This window comes from Pogona vitticeps, chromosome 2, assembly GCF_051106095.1.
Source record: "Pogona vitticeps strain Pit_001003342236 chromosome 2, PviZW2.1, whole genome shotgun sequence".
Lineage (NCBI taxonomy): Eukaryota > Metazoa > Chordata > Lepidosauria > Squamata > Agamidae > Pogona > Pogona vitticeps.
In genome coordinates, this window is record NC_135784.1 from 9,704,247 (window position 1) to 9,724,556 (window position 20,310).

The 20,310-nt window shown below is 44.1% G+C and overlaps 2 protein-coding genes and 1 long non-coding RNA gene across 3 annotated transcripts in view; 1 reads left to right on the top strand and 2 right to left on the bottom strand.

The window, feature by feature from the left end:
- Positions 1-20,310, top strand: part of LOC140703737 (uncharacterized) — a 465,058-nt gene that overhangs the window by 197,190 nt on the left and 247,558 nt on the right. The window lies entirely within an intron of this gene.
- Positions 142-20,310, bottom strand: part of LOC140703764 (uncharacterized) — a 62,692-nt gene continuing 42,523 nt past the window's right edge. The window contains exon 4 of the mRNA XM_078387983.1: positions 142-4,571. Within this exon, the coding sequence (XP_078244109.1) occupies positions 2,939-4,571 (1,633 nt within the window). The 3' untranslated portion in view covers positions 142-2,938. The remainder of the gene's footprint in view (positions 4,572-20,310) is intronic.
- LOC110070883 (uncharacterized) lies at positions 4,902-10,958 on the bottom strand. Its single transcript, XR_013542567.1, has 3 exons — positions 10,793-10,958; positions 8,877-8,940; positions 4,902-6,142 (listed from the first exon to the last, which is right to left on the bottom strand). It is a non-coding gene; the product is annotated as an uncharacterized LOC110070883 (long non-coding RNA).

Below are 20,310 nucleotides of genomic sequence, written 5' to 3' on the forward strand. Positions count from 1 at the left end.
TGTCATCGAAGCAACCAACATGAATTTGACACAACTTCAGGAGGCAGTGAAAGACAGGAGGGCCTGGCGTGCTCTGGTCCATTGGGTCATGAAGGGTCGGACACGACTGAACAACTAAACAACAACATAATTACCTTTGAGAGCTTTAAATATTTTCTTTTAATGTTGTAAACCACCTTTGGGTCCTTGCTAAGGAGAAAATATTTCAAACAAAGAAATATAGCAGAAATGTATTAGCAAGCTCTAACTTATTGATGGAAATTGGAAAAAAAAGTGGGAATTCAGACTTCATGCTTTGATTACTCAGCCATGTTTAAGTAATGGATGCCTCTGTCACTTATTTGGTCAACTTTTGTCCATGTAAGGAACCATGGTGTTTATCTGTTGTTTCCTTGGGATTTGTCCAATCTTACTCCCATGGCAGGCAGGTGATAGGGAGGGGATTTTCCCCATCCCTGAGCTATCCAACATTTCGTATGTGCTCCACTGTCATTGAAACCCTTCCTTACGCCACAGGCTTATAAATTACTTCCATGTGGGTTTTTGGATATATCCTAATGTTTCTGCTCAGACTGAAGCTGTTTCCACATTGTTTGCATTTCAAAGGTTTCCTCTTTGTATGAGATCTTTGAATAGGAAGATGGCTGCTACATTCTATGCATTTCAATGGCCTCTCCCCTGTATGACAAGGAGATTCTACAATTTATCAATTTTGATATGATTGCAGGAATGGAGGTTTGGTATTCTCAGACATCTAGAGACATGCACTTTCTCCTGTGAGTTCCAATAGACAACTGATCCATCAGGGTCCAGCCAAAAGCCCTCTCTGAGGGGTTGGCTCATCTCTCCCTTTCTCTCTTCAGCTAGCTTGCTTCTCTCCTCCCTGATCTTTCTCCCCCACTCACTCACCTCTTTCTCTCCCCAATAAGAGGGCTTCTCCGGTCTTATTTCCCTCCAACTCCTTTCTGCCTCTTCGTAAGGTATCATCAAGTTCTCCCACTGTTTGCTCAGTTTCTCCATTCATATCCACTCCCAGCCTTGTGGTAATATCCTCTTCTTAGTTTTCCTTTCTACCTCTCCACCTTCCACTGTCTCCCTTCTTGATTGTTCCCCAATCAAATCTTCCCCCCTCATGTCTTATTCCTTTCTTTTTGTCCTGCACTTCTGCTGCTCCTAACGTTCCTTTACCCGGCGGATCCTTCCTTTCCTCTGATGGGCCTTCTGCTTCCCTCACTGGAACTTCCACTTTAGACACCCCCATTGGTCTCAACCTTTTATTCTTCACCCGGAATTATCTCTATCCCCCTGGTTTTCTCTGTAACCCTTCTCATCTCTCTATCTTCCCATTCTCCCCATGAAACTGTCTCTTCTCGGACAGGTCATATGTTCTGTCTCGGGAGCTCCATTTAGTTCTCCCTCCTCTTCTCAGGAAAGGACGGCAATCCAGTCAGGATAGGTTTAGCACGACTTTCTCCCTCATATAGACAACCAGTGACAAGGTGTTTGAAGCTCATCTTTTTAGTTCTGAAGAAGTCTTTTCATTGTTGCAATGATTTCATGCAATTCCAAAACTTCTTAATTCTGTACATGTTCATTTATTTACATCATCTCTAGATTCCATACTTAAATATACTAAATCAAAAAAATGTGTAAGGCAGTATTACAGGCATGAGGAAAAAACAGTAGGTACAGTTCTTCAAATACAAATGTCACAGTTATGCAAAAACTACAGGCTTGCTTAAAATACATCCTTGCACCTTGTAAAAAGATGCAGGAATTTAAATTTAGATAATAGGGAAAATTCAAGACGTGTTTGAATCTAAAATACAAACACATTAAAACACTAGAGCTCATAATCTAGAAAGACCGAGAATATATCTTCAGAATACTTAAAACTTCCTAAGAATACAATGATAATAAGAAAAAACTTTATCATTTTCAATGAAAGACAAGCAAAATTATTTAAACTTTAAAAATAAATATAAACAAAGTAAAAAAGCACTATTCGGCTGTATGTGTGTTGTTAACACAAAGAAAGTTTTGTTGTCACCCAGCCATGTGTAAAATCCATGGCTGGCTGTCACTGCCTTAGGATTATCTTTCCGCTCTTACAAGGACTTTCACCCGGCATCAGTTCCATCATCTGTCGTACTCCATGTACTCCATGAAACCAAACATTTATGGTTCTCCATTCCTTTCTAATAAGAGTTTGTGGGAGGTGTCTCCCAATATTTATATTCCTTTCTTCTGCACCAGTCAGCATAACCAAATCTTCCCAAGGCTTGGGCTTCCCAGCCTCTGAGTAGCTCAGATGTTAAGGATCAAAGGATTTGGTCAATTCCGACCCAGTGCAGTCCAGGGCACGAAGAGACCAGAGCTTGAAAAATCAAAATTTCAATTCCAAAAATCCATACCATTACAAAACAGTATACTCTCAATATGATAGCATAGAAACCCCTAGTTATTCATAAATCATACAGAATATATATATTTTTTGGTTCACAAAAATAGAAAAAACAATTCATTTGTACCCTCTTTGAAACTCAATTACTATTATTATTCATGAGAGTAAAGCCTTCTAAAACAAAAGACAGCTTCTCTCTTCATTACTTACTTTTCCTGTATCCGCTAAACTTAGTACATCCATCCTTTTCTCTTTCTACAGTAATATTGTAAATGCTTCAATTGCACAATATATGCGTATTCTCATTTTTAGCACATCATTCCATGTCTATTTTGTGATATCTTTGTTAATTAACGATATCACATGTGGCACAGCAAAACGTGCTCCATTTTTTGCCTTTTCTCTGTTTTCCAATACATCAGCATTTGGTTGTTCATTCTTTCCAGTGGAAACCAGCATAACACTTAATCAACTCCTTATGCCTTAACTTATCAGGAACTCTGAAAAAAAGCTCTTTCCACATTCCATGCATTTCTATGGTTTCTCCCCAGTGTGAGTCCTTTCATGTGACCTAAGGTTACTACTCTGTATAAAACTCTTTCCACATTCAATGCATTTATATGGTTTCTCCCCAGTGTGAGTTCTTTGATGTGACCTAAGGTTACTATTCTGACTAAACCGCTTTCCACAGTCCATGCATTTATGTGGTTTCTCCCCAGTGTGAGTCCTTTGATGTAACCTAAGGACAGAAGTGCGACTAAAGCTCTTTCCACATTCCATGCATTTATGTGGTTTCTCCCCAGTGTGAGTCCTTTGATGTGACCTAAGGTCACCACTCAGGCTAAAACTCTTTCCACATTCCAGACATTTATGGGGTTTCTGCCCAGTGTGAATTTTTTCATGTGACCTAAGGTTACTACTCACACTGAAGCTTTTTCCACATTCCATGCATTTATGTGGTTTCTCCCCAGTGTGAGTCCTTTGATGTAACCTAAGTACATAATTGCGACTAAAGCTCTTTCCACATTCCATACATTTATGCGGTTTCTCCCCAGTGTGAGTCATTTGATGTGACCTAAGTTCACCACCCTGACGAAAGCTCTTTCCACATTCCATGCATTTATGTGGTTTCTCCCCAGTGTGAGTCCTTTGATGTGATCTAAGTTGACCACTCTGGCTAAAACTCTTTCCACATTCCATGCATTTATGTGGTTTCTCCCCAGTGTGTGTCCTTTGATGTGACCTAAGCTTATCACTCTGTCTAAAACACTTTCCACATTCCATGCATTTATGTGGTTTCTCCCCAGTGTGAGTCCTCTGATGTGACCTAAGGGCACCACTGTGACAAAAACTCTTTCCACATTCCATGCATTTATGTGGTTTCTCCCCAGTGTGAGTCCTTTCATGTGACCTAAGGTCACCACTCTGATTAAAACTCTTTCCACACTCCATGCATTTATGTGGTTTCTCCCCAGTGTGAGTTCTTTCATGTGACCTAAGCATATCACTCCGACTAAAGCTTTTTCCACATTCCATGCATTTATGTGGTTTCTCCCCAGTGTGAGTCCTTTGATGTAACCTAAGCTTAGCATTCTGTTTAAAACACTTTCCACATTCCATACATTTATGTGGTTTCTCCCCAGTGTGTGTCCTTTGATGTGACCTAAGGTTAGAACTTTGTCTAAAACACTTTCCACATTCCATGCATTTATATGGTTTCTCCCCAGTGTGAGTCCTTTGATGTGATCTAAGGTCACCACTCTGATTAAAACTCTTTCCACATTCCATGCATTTATGTGGTTTCTCCCCAGTGTGAGTCCTTTGATGTAACCTAAGTACATAATTGCGACTAAAGTTCTTTCCACATTCCATGCATTTATGTGATTTCTCCCCAGTGTGAGTCATTTGATGTAAACTAAGGTGACCACTCTGACTAAAGCTCTTTCCACATTCCATGCATTTATCTGGTTTCTCCCCACTGTGAGTCCTTTGATGTGACCTAAGTTCACCACTGCTACTATAGCTCTTTTGACATTCTATGCATTTATGTGGTTTCTCCCCAGTGTGTGTCCTTTGATGTGACCTAAGGTTAGCACTCTGTCTAAAACACTTTCCACATTCCATGCATTTATGTGGTTTCTCCGCAGTGTGAGTTCTTTCATGTGACCTAAGGTGAGCTCTCAGACTGAAGCTCTTTCCACATTCCATGCATTTATGTTGCTTATGCCCAGTTTGAGTCCTTTAATGTATATGGATGCTCTTGTTCTGACAGAAGTTTTTGCCACATTCCATCTATGGATACAGTTTCTTCCCTGCATGTGTTCTTTGTCTACTGAGGTGACATGCATTCATGTGGTTTCTCCACTGCCTCAGTCCTTTCATGCCTGCCCACTCCAATTTTCCATCCTCTTTTTTCTCGCTTGATTATGAGTTTCTGCCCAGGTTGCACAAAATGTTGTTGTGCAATTCTTCTTCTCCTGTTCATCACCTGGTAGATTAGAAAAAGAAGAGAAACAACCACTTCCAAAATCTGTAGGAGTAAGTAATGATTTGTTCCAGCTTCGCCTAAATCATGTAGGAGGAAGGAAAGAGAGCCAAAAAGGTGAGGGAAGAGAAGCAGGGAAGGAATGTGGCCAGACCAGAGGATGTTCCTTTGGGCTTGAGGTTGGAAGGGCTCTAAACTGGGCATTACGTTATGCAAAAAATATATAAACCAGAACGTGGATTGTCATAGTGATGGTAGCAGAGCTACAAACCTCCAGGCACAGGGAAACTTCCTTCACAAAGCAAAAGAAACGGGGGAAAAGAAGTGTAAACTGGGGACTTATTTCTGTTCATAAACCAGAAATTATGTAAGCTGAGGAGTACGTAAACCGAGATGCTACTGTACCTCAAAGGTAGTGTTCTCGGAAGTGCTACCTGATCCTGTATCAGGTTTTTTGTCAGAGTGTGACTGTTCCTTAGTTTTGGAGGGAAATGGCAAGAGATAGAACCCTTAGATTTCTCAACAACAACCTCAATGGGTTCAAAATGTCCAACACCAACAGGAACATCTGTCCATAACAACGGTAAAATCTATTCATAACTATCTTCAATTGGGGGCATGTCCGAATCATTCCTGGTCTGTTGGCTTTCTCAAACAGCTACTCCTGACAGCACATATCATCCCGCAACAGGGATGACAAGACTAATCTCCCTCGGGTGGCTTCTCGTTTGGTTGAAGAGTTCTTGGCCAGATTACCTTTCTCCAGGGACCCGGTCCTCGAGGGTATACTAGTACCGTCCATTCTTCAGGTCCTAATCCTTCTACTGGCAATTTCACTTCCTTCCCTTTTATATCTGATTCTTTGTTATCGCAACTTCCATCTCCTATTTCTCCCTTCGGAGGTATCTTAAATACCTTTGGTCCTTCTTCTTCCACCTGCCATTCATCTTCTAAAACAACCACTTTTCTTGTTTCCCCTGATTTCTCCCCCTTCTTCATTGTCAAGAAAACATCTACCATCTTTCTGCCCCTCTTTTCTAACTCCTCCCCCTTCCCCCCCGCGGTCAGCTCTTTAACCCTTTCCATAACTTCCATTACCTCTCTCTATCTCTCTCCTCTCTATCTTTTCCCTCTCCTATAGACATATGAGCGGACTGCTCGCTCTCTCTCTCTCTTCTTGTCTTTTATCCTACGGGTCACACGCCCCCCGATGAATGGGCAGTCGTCCCTTTGTCTAGGTCTTCCCATGTGGCCTGTCGGGAAAAATAATCAGCCTTACCATGTGTGATCCCCTTTTTATATTACACCTGAAATACAAAAGTTTATAGGTTTAAATACCACCTAGTTAAGCTTGCACTAGAGTCCTTCACTCAATTTAACCATTGTAGAGCATGATAGGTTATCAGAATAAAAGGTGCTCCCAATAAATAATACTTCAGTGTTTGTACTGTCCACCTCACTGCTAAAGATTCTTTATTTATACTTGCACATTTTTGTTCCCTATCAGTCAACTTTTTGCTCATCTACATCACTGGATACTCTAGGCCTTCTCTCCTTTGGGTCAACACTGCTCTTATGCCCCTATCAGAAGTGTCGGTTTGCACCAAAGAGGGCAAATTGAAATCAGGAACATACCGAGAGGGTAAATGGCTTAACATTTCTTTTAGTCGGCCAAAGGATTTTTGTTCTTATTCACCTCATCTAATTTTTTTTCGTCAGTGGGGTCATTAAGAGGCACTGTCACTTCTGCAAGGTTAGGTACGAACTGTCTATTATATCCAGCTGAACCTAGAAATTGTTGGACTTCTTTTTTAATCCTGGGAACTAGTCATCCTGAAACTTTTTAAAATATTTTTATTTATCTAAAACATAAACATAAAATACACAAATCAAAATACAATATAACTGTGTTCCCCACCACCGCAGATGGGACCTCTTGCTATAATCTTCTTCCTCCATCTATATTCTTCCTCATCTTTTATTGTTCTCCAGAACTGCATTGATTTGAAGCTTTCCCCCTTTCCTCTTAATACATATTCCAAGAATCTGCCCCATATTTCATAAAAACTATTCTTTTTCAATTCTCCTTTCTTAACCTTTAAATTACAAGTTAATTTATCATTTAGAGCTATACTCCATATTTCACTATACCACTCATCCATTTGAAAGTCGGATTTTGATTTCCATTGCCTAGCTATTATTAATCTTGCTGCTGTTAATAAATTAGTTATCCATTCTTTAATCATCTTATCATACTCCACATTCTCAAATATTGATAACAAAGTGATCTCAGGATTCAATTCAATGTCTTTTCACATATCTCATTTAATTCTTTAAAAATTTGTTTCCAAAATCTTTGTACTTTTTCACATTCCCACCACATATGAAAGTATGTACCAATTTCCTTCTCACATTTCCAATAGACATTCAGATAACTAGCTTTAATTTTATTTAATTTTGTTGGTGTTAAATACCATCTCAAACACAGTTTAAATTTTTCCCCTTATTCTCACTGACATAATCTTAAAACCCTCATATTCCACATATTCTTCCATTCTTCCTCTTTTATCCTTTTTCCAAGGTCTTGTTCCCACACTAACTTCACCCTTTCTTTATCACTTTCATCTTCTTCTAAATTGATCAGGAATCCTTAAATTTAACACTGTGCCCTTTACTGAATCAGTCATGTGAATGTCTTCATGTGATTATAGAAATTGTTCATACTTCCTGTATTCTCTAGCTTTGTTATATTTCTTTACCCAGTCATTAGTCCATCTTTCTAATTGTAAATAGTTCAACCATGAAATATTCTTACTGTGAAGAAATTCTTTCATTTGCTCTATTGATCTCATTTTGTTCAACCAATATTTCAATCTAATCACTTTTTTCTTTAAATAATTCCGCATAAACTTTCATATTGACAGGAAAATTTTCTATTTCTTCCACTAATCCAAATGGAGAGTAAGTTGAGCATAAATTCTTTCTATATTTATACCATATATTTAACATTGTCTTTAAGAACGGGTTTTTAATTTCACTTATTTTATACTTCATATCGTTCATTTTATTTTCTATTTATTACAGAGCTTTTTCTTTCCACCAATCATAAACTAAATTCCAGATTAGGTAATAAATTGATTTTTCTTGCCCTTATAATCTCTTTGTTAGTCTATTCATTTTGCGCATTCTAGTATGTTTTTTAATGATCATATCATCCTTTGGTGGATCTCCCTCCTTCCAGAACTGTGCACATATTAATCTGGCTGCTCTCAGAACATGTGATATTAGGTAATAGCTTTACATATTTATATTATTTGGTAATATTCCCAGCAAGAAAATTTCTGGTTTGAATTCTATTTCTTCCTTGGACATTTGTTTAATCCACATAAGAAGTTTGATCCAATATTTTCTTTGTATGTCACATGATGCATGGTAATAAGTTCCTTCCTGATTTTTGCATTTCCAACATTTGTTGGATACATTTGCAGAGATTTTTCAAGTCTGGATGGATGGAGATGTCATGTGTAGAACATTTTATATAAATTTTCTTCATAAGAGGTTGCTAATGTAAGCTTGAAGTTATCATCAAGAGTCTGAAGTACATGTTGATGGTGCAAAGCAAAATTCCCGTCTGGCTTGTCTGTTCAGGGGGAACAAGTAGGGAGCCTTGAAGGGGAATCCCCACACCCCAAATCAGGATGACCAAAGATTGCCTTTTATCAAGAGGACCTGCCCTTGGTGACCGTGGGGTTGGGGTAAGCAGGATCAAGACTTAAAAAAAAAAAACTGAGTAAAATGCAATGGAAACTATACCCCCCAACGCCAACACTTTGCACATGTTCGAAGAAGACCGGTGGTGTTTCGGATGGAGAACCAGATTGGAAACCAGGAGACCTGGAAGTAAATCCCTGCTGGGCCAGGGAAACTGAGAGGAGAGAGTGTGTGTGTGGCAAGGCTACTTAAGCCACCCCTTGAAGTCTCGCTTACCTTGCAAATGTTGGAGGGATCTGGGAATTGGTTCTTTTTTCATCAACTCAAGTCTCACCCCTACCTAGGAGAAAATAAAATGAAAAAGGGTTTATGGATGAAGCAGATCAAAAACATTTCCTTCCTGGATGTTCCTTTCTTGTGTTTATATTGAATGGGTTCACATCCCCATCTCTCTCTCTCTTCTTCAGGCAGCAGAACAAGAGGAACAGAAAGGCGGCCAAGAAAGAATCGACGGGTGGACAGATGGACGGAAGGACGGAGCGAGCATATGCTGGGCTCTGAGCTAAAAGCTCCCCCATCCCAGTGAGGAGGGGGCAACAGCAGGGAACCAGAGAGCAACAGGTCATGCTTTCCACCGACACATGCGATGAAAGCAGCATGATGTTATAATTTCCCACTATTTATTTTTTCCCCGCCTTTCTCCTTAAAAAGGATGTAAGGCAGCTTCCTTGAAAGGCAATATTTAAAAATGAAAAACAGCAGGTCTACAAACGTTAAAAAGAAACACATTTAGCTACACTAAAAATTGTATATAATAATAATAACATCTAGAAAGCACCAGAGCCCGTGTGATGTAGTGGACCGAGGGCTGGACTAGTCCCCCTGTTCTCACGGGACCATTCATTATTTTTGTCATCCCAAGGGTTCTAAGGCAGGGGGCGTCTCCAAAGGCGCTCCTCGGCCCCCGTGCCCTCCGTGCCAAGGGCCCTGTGTCGTGGGGTTGCCAACCCAAGGCGGGCAGAATTCAGGTCTCAGGGCGTTCCTCGCCTGCTGTCTTCCAACCCCCAGCCTCCCTCAGGTTTCACTCTTCCCTTTGAGCTCACTAAAAAAAACACAGTGGCTTGGAAAGGCAGCAACTGAGGTGGGGGTCTTGGTGTTGGTTCCCCCTGCTGTAAAAGAAAGCCTTTATACGACCACTTTGCCTGGAACAGACCCTTCAGAGCCATTGACTCTGCAAAAGACCTGCCAGGAGAGGAAATGCCCCAGAAGGAGAGGCTGGGTTCCCATCGGGTCCTTCTTTCCTCCTGCCCTCCATGTGGAAGGATCGGAGCTCCTTCGGCCTCTTTCCAAAGCCCCCTTTGCTCCACCCCATGGAGAGCCACGAATTGGAGGCAGGAGGATGAGGGGCAGGTCTTTTGCACAGCCGATGGACCTGAAAGACCAGAACAGTTTTGGCCCCCTGGGAAGGACGACTTCGAACAGGAGAGCGTCCCTGGGGAGATCTCCCCTTTCAGCCTCTGCTAGGAAACATCCCAGGGAGGAAAATCCACCCCCTTCTCTCTCTCCTGCTTCTCTCCTGCCTCCCTTTCGGAAAAAGACGGTCTGTGTTCACAAGCAACACAACAAGTTCCTCCCCCATTCTGCGGGTGATTGAAAAAAACACAGAGAGAGAGAGAGAGACAGACACACTGCAGGGTGGGGATCTGGGCTCCAGAGATTCCCTCTCCCTTTTGAACCCCTTCCCCTCCCTCTCGAGGAGACCCAGAGGAAACAAACCACAATCGGGCACCTTTTGGCTCCTTCCTTTTGTTTCCATCCACCGGATGCTCCTCGCAGGATTCAAGGGAAGGCAGGGGCTCCTTAACCCCCCCTCCGACACACACTCACACACACGCACGCACGCACGAACGCGGACTCGATGAAGCCCTAGAGAGTCTTGCAGGGGGGTTTGGTCTCCTTGCTCCTGTGGGGGGTGGGATCGGGACCCCAGAGATCCTCCTCTCCCCCCTTTGAATCCCCCTCCCCCCAGGAGACCCAGAGGGGAAAAAAGGCCTTGCATGAAGGTTGAGCAGAGGAAACCACAAAGGGACACCACCGGCAATGCCCGGAGAAGCCGCCGCCCCCCCCCACGGGGGTCCGGCCATCTCCCCCACCCCCACCCCCGACCTGCCCCCCCCAATCCAGCACCCCACCTCCGTCCAGGTCCCGATCCGGGAAGGCGCCCCCAAAAGCCCCGCTTCTCTCCTCCAGGCGCCTTTCTTGGGCCGAAGGGGAAGAGGCAGGCGCTGCAGGATCCCCCGCTTCTTCCGGCTCCCGTTCAAAATGGCGTCCAGGGGAGGGGCTCTTCCTTCGCCTTCGTAGCTTTAGGTTCCTCCCCTTCCCCCCCCGCACGAACGGGGTGGTGGTGGGGGGAGAAGAGAAATGACCTCACATCAGCTTCTTCCATCATCTGGTCTTGCAAGGGGCTGGGACCTGGTCTGTTCCCAAAGGGAGCAACCATGAGGAAGGGACAAAAGGCTTCTGGGGAAGGAGGGAAACAAGCTTGCTTTGCCATGACTGTAGAAAAGGGTCAGGATCCTTACCCCAGGGTCTCCGCTTGGCTGGGCAACCCTAGAGGTGTGGATCCATATTTACTCTGTCCTGTTTCATGAAACCAGGAAACGAACACCCGGGTGACCCAAGGTGGGGGGCGAGGACTAACTGCTTATGGGGAAGGGCCTGTCCCTTCAATCCTTTGAGATCTCCTTGAGCGTCCCCTTGGATTGTGCCTCGGATGGGGCTGATGGTGTTTGTTCCCTTTGGGATTCATTGGACCATCCTCCTGAGATGTAAGAGGCATGAAATATAAAACATTGGTACTATATTCAGGTCTTAGTTGTTTAAAATGTGCTTATATATTTCAGGCATCCCTATACTGCTGACAGTGATTAGCACTACTCTAGATGTTTTACCGCAGCATGATATATATAAAATGATCACCCAAACCCACGTGAAACACCTTTTCCCTTATTTTGATTTGTAACCCCACCCCCCACAATGGCTCAAATTGTTTTTAACACTGAGCTGGGAAATGCAGATTTTTCTAAGAAATCTAGGGAATAACATCAAAATAATAAAAAAGCAATAGACCTTTTATATAAAATTTAAATTATTAACCGCTTACAACTCCAGCAAGCTCAATCACAAGGGAAGCTGGTGGGGGACAGAGTGATTTCCCCCCCTTCTCAATGAATGCACTCTGTCCTGCTTCCTTGCTAATTACTGTATGCTGATTACATGACCCATTCAGGTTTCCTTTAGCCCAAGATGCTGCATTTCTCCTACCCCCCATGGAAGATCATGATGCTTGTTTTCCTCTTCTCTTTCATCCCCACCTTTATTCATCCCCTTTCTCCTCCTCTGCCAGAATCATGATCTCCCCTCTCTGACATTTTAAAGCTCACACCCTTTTCCAGTCCTACTACTCCTGATGTATAAGTGGGGTATAAACTTCCAGATTTTCTTGGAGACAGGGGTTCTCCACGATGTTTTTCCATGCATGTATTTCTTGCTTCTCTTGCATGAAGCCATTGGCTCAGGCCAATGTTACTTTTCACATGCAGTGATTTCTGGTCTATGTTTGGTGGTAGATTCTACCATAAACATTCCTACAGGAGATACACAAGAGATGACAGGTGTGAGCACAAGGGAGTGAGAAGAAGAAGTGGGAGTGTGAAGACTTAAAAACTCAAGGGAAGAGCTGTAAGAATATAAAAGAAGAAGAAGATAAGAGAGGAGGAAATGTGTGGTATTGTAGAGAATGTTGACAGTTTTTACCTTTCAGACTCCTGAAGAGAGATGGCCCTGGTAGTTGTGAAGGAAAATAGAGGGGCAGTAGTAAAGACCTGATTTACTTGCTCCACAAAGTTCACCATGGTGTATCTGCCTCAGTGCAGGATTTATTGACACATTTATAGAGTAGGAAAAAAGTATAGCTGAAAACGGTCTCCATAGCAGTTTTACTCTTGGGCTGGTGATGGACTACGAGGAACTGGAAATCTTATTCCAGCTGACTGAAAAGTTTTGGTTAAAGCAATGCTCACTCCTGCTCAATACGTATTGCTTATACAGGAATGGAAAGACGCCACAGCTATACTGGCCATGGATAATCTACAAAACAATATTGCTGTTTCTGCAGCTATGCTAAATGGAGATGGACTCTTTGTCACCATAGCACAGCAAATTACCATGCCTAACAGGGGATTGGCACAAGTGGGTGACATTGTAAAAGCAGCCTGGTTAAAAATCCCAGACAAAGGTGCCCCTTTAGGGACTTTTGCCAATTTGCATCAGGGTCCTACAGAGGACTATATTAACAAATTGCAAAGAGCGATTGAGTGGCAAGTGGAGAATACTAAGGCTACTGACATTTTCATGAAACAGCTGGTGTTTGAAAATCATAACATGGATTGTAAAATGGCCCTTAGTACTATTGACAACAAACCAGAGACTGACATTGCTGTTGTGCTAAAATTGTGTCAGAACATTGGGACAGAAACTCACAAGACACAGCTTTTGGCCACAGCCATGGCTACCTCCTTGAACACCGTGTGTGATTGTAAATGTTTTTCCTGTGGCAAAGAAGGACACTTCAGACAGGAATACAGATCAACCCCCCCAAAAAATAATAAACACCCTTCTAAAAATGCCCCCAGTCTCAGAAAGGTTATCACTGGGCCAATCACTTCTACTCTGTTTCAACACCGTGAAGCTCCAAGTCGGGTGGACCTCCAGCCCTGGGTCCAGTGGGGGGAACTCAGTGAATACTACCCCAGTTCAAGAAATCTCATCTGCTACTCTTAAAAATGCCGGTCATGATTCTATCACAGCCGAAGAGGCTGACTATCAATCCCCTCTTGCTGTCTACAAAGTCAAAACAGCACATCATGGACCAATACCCAAAGACACTTTGGGTCTCATTCTCCCCCGCTCTAGCATCTCTGCACTGAGTTTATTTGTTGTACCAGGTGTCATTGATAGGGATTTTGAAGGTCCCCTAATTATTCAAAACTGGTCTAATATACCGCAAGTTCTTCCTGAGGGTGAATCGATCACTCAATTGTTGTTGTTTACATTAACAAAGATTGGTCCTTCTACCAACCCTTGTAGTGGGGTTTTTGGTTCTACTCGAGTTGCTGCCTTAACTATCATTGAGCACTCGCAGTCCCAACTCCCCCTAAAAATGGGATTGCTTGTTCTTAATGGCCTGATTGATAAAGGAGATGATGTTATCATTATTGCAAAGAAAGACTGGCCAAAAAGCTATCCCACCCAGACGGGGCATGACATTTGGGGAGTTAGAGGATATGAGCAAGCCCAGAAATGCCTTTAGCCCATTGTTCTGGAAAGTCTAGGTGACTCTCCTCGACAAATCATAATCACTCCTTACCTTCTACCTATTACCGTTTCCATCTGAGGTTGGGATCTCTTGAAAAAGTACAGCTCACCTAATCCAAATCTGATACACCTATTAGCTTATGGTAGTAGCCCTCAAGGAGACACTCATTAGGCCCATCCGAAAGAAACCTAGTTTGGCGGCGGACAAAATATATTATAGGCCCGTCGCCAATGTTTCTTTCATGAGCAAAGTGGTCAAGAGGGTGGTGGCGGATCAGCTTCAGGCCCTTTTGGATGAAATAAATGCCCCGGATTTTTTTCAGTCGGGCTTCAGGCCGCGCCACAGTACAGAAACAGCATTTGTCACCTGTTGAGGGAGGCCGACAGGGGTAAAACGTCTCTGTTGGTCCTCCTCGACATCTCGGAGGCCTTTGATACTGTCGGCCATGGTATCCTCCTGGGGAGGCTGTCCGAGTTGGGAACTGGTGGCTCGGCGCTTGCCTAGCTCCGTTCCTTCTTGGAGGACCAGCCTCAGAGAGTACAGCTTGGGGAGAGTGTTTTGGCCCCGTGGAGTTCCAATTGCAGGGTTCCACAGGGGTTGATTATTTCCCCAATGCTGTTTAACATCTACATGAGGCTGCTGGGTGGGGTCATCAGGGGTGTGGAGCATCGGGTCATCAATATGCGGATGACACTTAGCTCTAAGTCTCCTTTTCACCAACTGCAGGTGATGCCGTCCTGTCCCTTCAGCACTGCCTGGGGTCTGTACTGCAATGGATGCAGGAAAATGGGCTGAGGCTGAACCCAGACAAGACGGAAGTTCTGAGGGTGGGGGCCCCCGTGGCTGGTGGCCTGGATGACTCTCTCTCATTTGGGGGGGTGACCTTGGCTGCCAAGAGTGGGGTCCACAGCTTGTGCATGCATTTGGACCTGATGCTCACCATGGAAACACAGGTGGCGTCGGTAGTCCGTACCGCCTTCTTCCGCCTTTGGCAGATAGCCTGGCTGTGGCACTACCTTGACACAGGGGCGCTCACTACCTTGATGCATGCGCTCATAATCTCAAGATTAGACCACTGTAACACGCTCTACGTGGAGCTGCCTTTGAGGCTGATGTGAAAACTTCAAGTGGTGCAGAATGCAGCAGCCAGACTCCTTACTGGAGTGAGAAAACACCAGCACATTTCTCGTATTCTGGCCATGCTGCACTGGCTGCCCATTCGTTTCTGCATTGACTGTTTCTTCACTATTCCAGGGGAAAAATTGCCTTTACATTCCCTGCGTACAACAATTCCCAACCTACTTCTAGTAGGTTGAAAATCTTGCCCCAGAGAATGTTGAATTCCCCAACATTATGTCAACATTTTGTAGATCTAGCCTTTTGTAGATCTAGCCCTACAGCAATTTCCCTTGGAATATCCTGAATTGCTTGTATATCATTACATGGATGACATTTTGGTGGCCGGGCACTACTAGGAGAAAGAAGAGCTCAGGGGATGGAAGGAAGATTGTGGGGAAGTCACAGAACAAACCCCACGTATGCCCCTCATTACTCCACAGAGGCCACCCCCTGCAATGAAGTAGTGTGGGCTGCTCTGACTCCGATCACAAGAGGAACACCCCTGAGGCACTTTCCTCCTCCTTTTCCTCCATCGTCATCCCTCCATTCCCCATCAAGGACCAAGTAGGCCTTGAGCAGAAGCATCTTCCTACCTCAGCAGACTCTCTTGTCCCATCTTGGTGGTTCTCTAGCAGCTCCACGCACATTTGGCTGGGTGGAGATTTTTCCTGCATAAGATCCAAAGCCTTATGTTGCCAGAGTTCATGGGATGTTCACATGTATGGCTCAGAGAGAGGCCAAGCAAGAGCTGCTTGCTTTTTGGCTACTTTTCAAGAGGTTGAGAGGCCATCAGCCTCTCAACAGGAAAAGCTGCGAGCTCCGATGCAGCAATATCAGTCTCTCTTTTCCAGTTAGCCAGGTTGAACTTCACGGACTACACATTCTGTAGAAACGGGAGAGCATCCACCTGTTCAGTTTGCTCCTTAGAGAGCTGTGGGCCAGTGTGCCAGGCTCATGGAACAGGAAATCGAAGCCATGTTAGACACGGGAGTGACAAAACACTCTAACTCACCCACCAATGAGTGGGTGAGTAGAGTGTAACTTGCATGACCAGTGGTGGGGGATGTAAAGAAGAATACTTTTGGAAACGTTCTGTCAGGACTGGGGCCATGCCGGCACCATGGAACCTCAGTGCATGCGGGATTTGACCCATCCCTCTGGGGAGAACTGTTCTAGAGATTGCAGGACTGGACTCTTTCCCTGCAGCTGTTGCCCAGCTCCTTGGGAGTGCCACCGAAGGAATCAGAGGACTGGCCTATATGAGAACAGCCTTTCACTGCAGACCTCTGCCTCAGCTGTGCTGTTGTGTTATTCCTGCCTTGCCTTGCCTGCCAGCCTCATTGTCCCTGCCCTGCCTGGTGGTTCCTGCCTTGCTTGGCTGTTCCTCCTATGTCTGCTTACCTTGTTGCTCCTGCCTTGCCTCTTCTTGACTCCCTGGACCCGCTGCCTCAATCCTGTTCCTCCTGGCTTTGACTCCTGGACTGTCTGACCACAACTCGCCTCATCCTTCGACAGCTGTTTGGACTAAAAATCCCAGCTGGTTGGTCTCTACATGGGCTGTGGGGTTGTGTTACATACAGCACTGATGGTACCTGTCTGTCATGGGTTTGGAGGGAAAGTTCCATCCTATGGGGAGTGGAAGGCGGGACATCAGGGGGGAGGAGCTGTACTGTATATATATTTGGAGCTGGTGTGGAGAAGGTGTTGGAGTCTGTGTGTCAGACTGGGTACAACTGTTTGTCAGTTAGTACATACCTGATAGGTTCAGGTTTCTATCTAGGTAGCCAGAACTGATAGGTTCAGGGTCTGTGTGTTACTTTAAAGTGTTCTGTGGGAACCAATCTGTTGTATGTATATGATTGGGACTATGTCACGTTACAGTATTCTATTTACCTGATCCTTTTATTTACCCTGTTTGTTGTTTCAATAAACCTTGTTCTTTTGTTTATTAAAATCCATTCCTGGTCTGTGTGACTCCTTATAGGGAATGGTTGGTGGCAGCAAAAATAAAGGGTGGTATACTCCAGTAGGTCTGGGGTTGTCACAGGTTGTTTCTACCTTGTTCCTGTGGTCTTGCTCTGGACTGGGTCCTGGCCTCTTTTCTACTGAACCCTGGCAGTTAGCCGAGGCCACGTCCACCACAACCAGTTCATTATGACCACAGATGTAAGACATGTCATCCAGGGTCTACAAGCAGAGGTCCCGGCCCTGCATCCCCAGGTTGGTACACTTCAGAATGTGTCAACACTTTCACCACCAGTCAGGGATCCAGCACCCCTTTTACCAACCTGTTTTTTGGGGGACTGCAAGGAGTTAAGGGGGTTCATTAACCAATGCTGGATTTTTTTCTTATGTGTCCTGATGCCTACTCTAGTGAACAAAGCAAGGTGGCACTGATGGTCAGTTTGCTGTCAGGCCCTGCATTAGCCTGAGTGTCTCCTCTACTGGGATCAGACCACACATCATTGGGAGGTCTGACTCTGTTTTTACAGGCTCTTGAGCAGATGTTTGGGGACAGTAATCAGCAGCATTCAGCTACAGCGTTGGCTCTGCTGTCACCAAGACAGAGCCGCCGATCAGTGGCTGACTACGCAGCGGAGTTTCACTGCCCTGCAGCTGATACTGCTGGGAATGAAGCGGCACAGCAGTTCTATTTCCGGGCTGTCTGGAAGGGTGCTCCTACCACCTTGAATGAATTCATTTCCCTCTCTATTAACATAGACGCTCAGTTGGTGGGGCGGGAATGTGAGCACCATGAGTCTTGGTTTGAGAACAGCTGCCATCATGCTGGGGTTGGGCCTTCCCCATCCCCAGAGCCTATGCGGGTGGATGGTTTTCTTTGCCACTTAACCGCTGCTGAGAAGCAGTGCCCTCACAAAGAGGAACTCTGCCTTTTCTACTTAAAGCCACTATGCGGCCACCTGCCCTGCCAAGGGTCGGCCAGCAGGAAATGGCTCCTCCCAGCAGTTGTGCGGGGTAACCTACGAGGAGCTGAGTTTTCACCCCCACACTTTGTGATAGGTAAAGGTTCCCCTTCACATTTAGTCCCGTCGTGTCCGACTCTAGGGGGCGATGCTCATCCCCATTTCCAAGCCGTAGAGCCAGTGTTTGTCTGAAGACAGTTTCCATTGTCACGTGGCCAGCGCAACTAGACACTTTGTGATACCAGTGCAATTACTGCTATCGCAGGGGGCTACCCTTGTCATGTGGCTACAAAAAAGGCCAACACTATTTTAGGCTGCATTAATAGAAGTGGAGTCTCCGAATCCGCAATGTACTAGTTTCCCCTGTGTTCTGGCCCCGGTTAGGTCTCATCTTCTAGAGAACTTTGTCCACTTCTGGACACTGCACTTCAAGAAGGACGCGGACAAAAATGGAACAAATTCAGAGGAGGCTAAACAAGGATGATTTGGGGACTTGAGACCAAGCTGCATGAGGAAAGACTGAATAAACTGGACATGTCTAGCCTTGAGAAAAGAAGACTGGGGGAGGTCTGTTAGCAATTTTCAAATACTTGAAATGCCTTCATTTAGAGGAGGAGCAGGACTTGTTCTTGATCAACCCAGAGTGCAGGATACGCAACTATGAGCAGATACAGGAAGCCAGATTTTGCTTCAATATCAGGAAAAACACCCTGTTAGAGCAGTAAGACAGTGGAAGCAATTATATTGAGAGGTGGTGAGTGCTCTAACAGACAGCTACCTGCAGATTTCCTTTGATTTGTGTTCCTGCATTGAGTAGTGACAGAGTTAGCGGAATTTCATTCTCCAGTACTTTATTACACTTATCCAGCCCAGACCTAGGCAACTTACATTTATTTTTATTTTTCACAGGCTCTTCTATATTCACACAATGAAATGTTTCTGGCTTGTACCTTTCAGGTTGTCTGCGTTCCCTTGCAGACCTCCTTGGTAGTACTCTCTCCTCCTCAGGAGTTTCCTTTTTCTCAGGTGTAGATGGCACTTCACTATCTGTCTGCAGCTCAACAGGTTCAATCTCACCTTTTATTCCCTGTTCTGGGTGTGAGCTCTCCTCCTCACAGTCTTCACTCTCTTGCATGTCATGTGTGTGGATGATTGTTTCAGGTGGCAAACTTACTTTATCCCAGTAGGCATGCTCATTAAATGTTGCACTACTGCTAATTACAACTTTATTGGTATTGGGTACAGCAAACCTAAATGCTTTTCTGTTCTGCTGGTACCCTAGAAAGTACATTAGTTTTGCCTTCCTCTCACCCTTTCTCCTGGTCTCCTTGGGTATGTGCACCCATGCAGGTGACCCAAACACATGCAAAAATTTTAAATTTAGCTTTCTTCCCGTCCAGATAGTGTAAGGTATGTCTTTAATGCCACTATGCCAAAGTATATTTAAATAAAAGTTTGCGCATAAAATCGCTTCACCCCTGTAGTGGTCTGGTAACTTACTCCCTCTCAACATGGCCTCTGCCATATTTTGGAGTGTTTGACCTCTCCTTTCTATGAAGGCATTTTGTGTTGGAGTGTAGGGTGCAGATTTTCTGTGACTTATACCATGTTGTTTCAATATTCCCTGAAATTTAGCATTGGTGAATTCCGTACCATTATCAGTTTGAATCTGTTTCACCTTCTTGCCTGTTTTTCTCTCCACAAATTTCAACCATCTCTCAAACTCTATATGTGTTTGCCCTTTGTCCTTCATTAAATAACAAAATCCAAACCTTGACTTTTGGTCCTGAATTGAGAGAATGTATTTTGCTCCTCCCAAAGATGCTCTATTACATCTATTGACACTAAATCTAGAATGTTGCCAACTTCTATGTTACTAGGCTTCTTTACAGGAGCACATTTACTTTTTGCTTCTTGACAGACTTGGCAATTAATGTATTTCTCACATTGCCTTAAATTCACTCCATTTGCATTTTCAATTGTTTTTCTTACTGCCTTATAATTTGCATGTCCCAACCTCAAATGCCACAAATGTATGCATTCATTATGAGGTTTTACATTCTCATACACATTGTTTGCCTTAGCACTACTTAGCCTATATAGGTTGTTTCTTACATAACATGTTAGCTTTTCATTCTTTTCACCATTTATAACACACTTGTTTCTATAGAATGTGCGAACAAGCCCCTTTTGCTAATTGGCTAACTGACAATAAATTGTGTTTTAACTTTGGCACGTATAATACCTCTATTGGCACCTTTAAACATGGTAATTTTACTTTACCTTTACC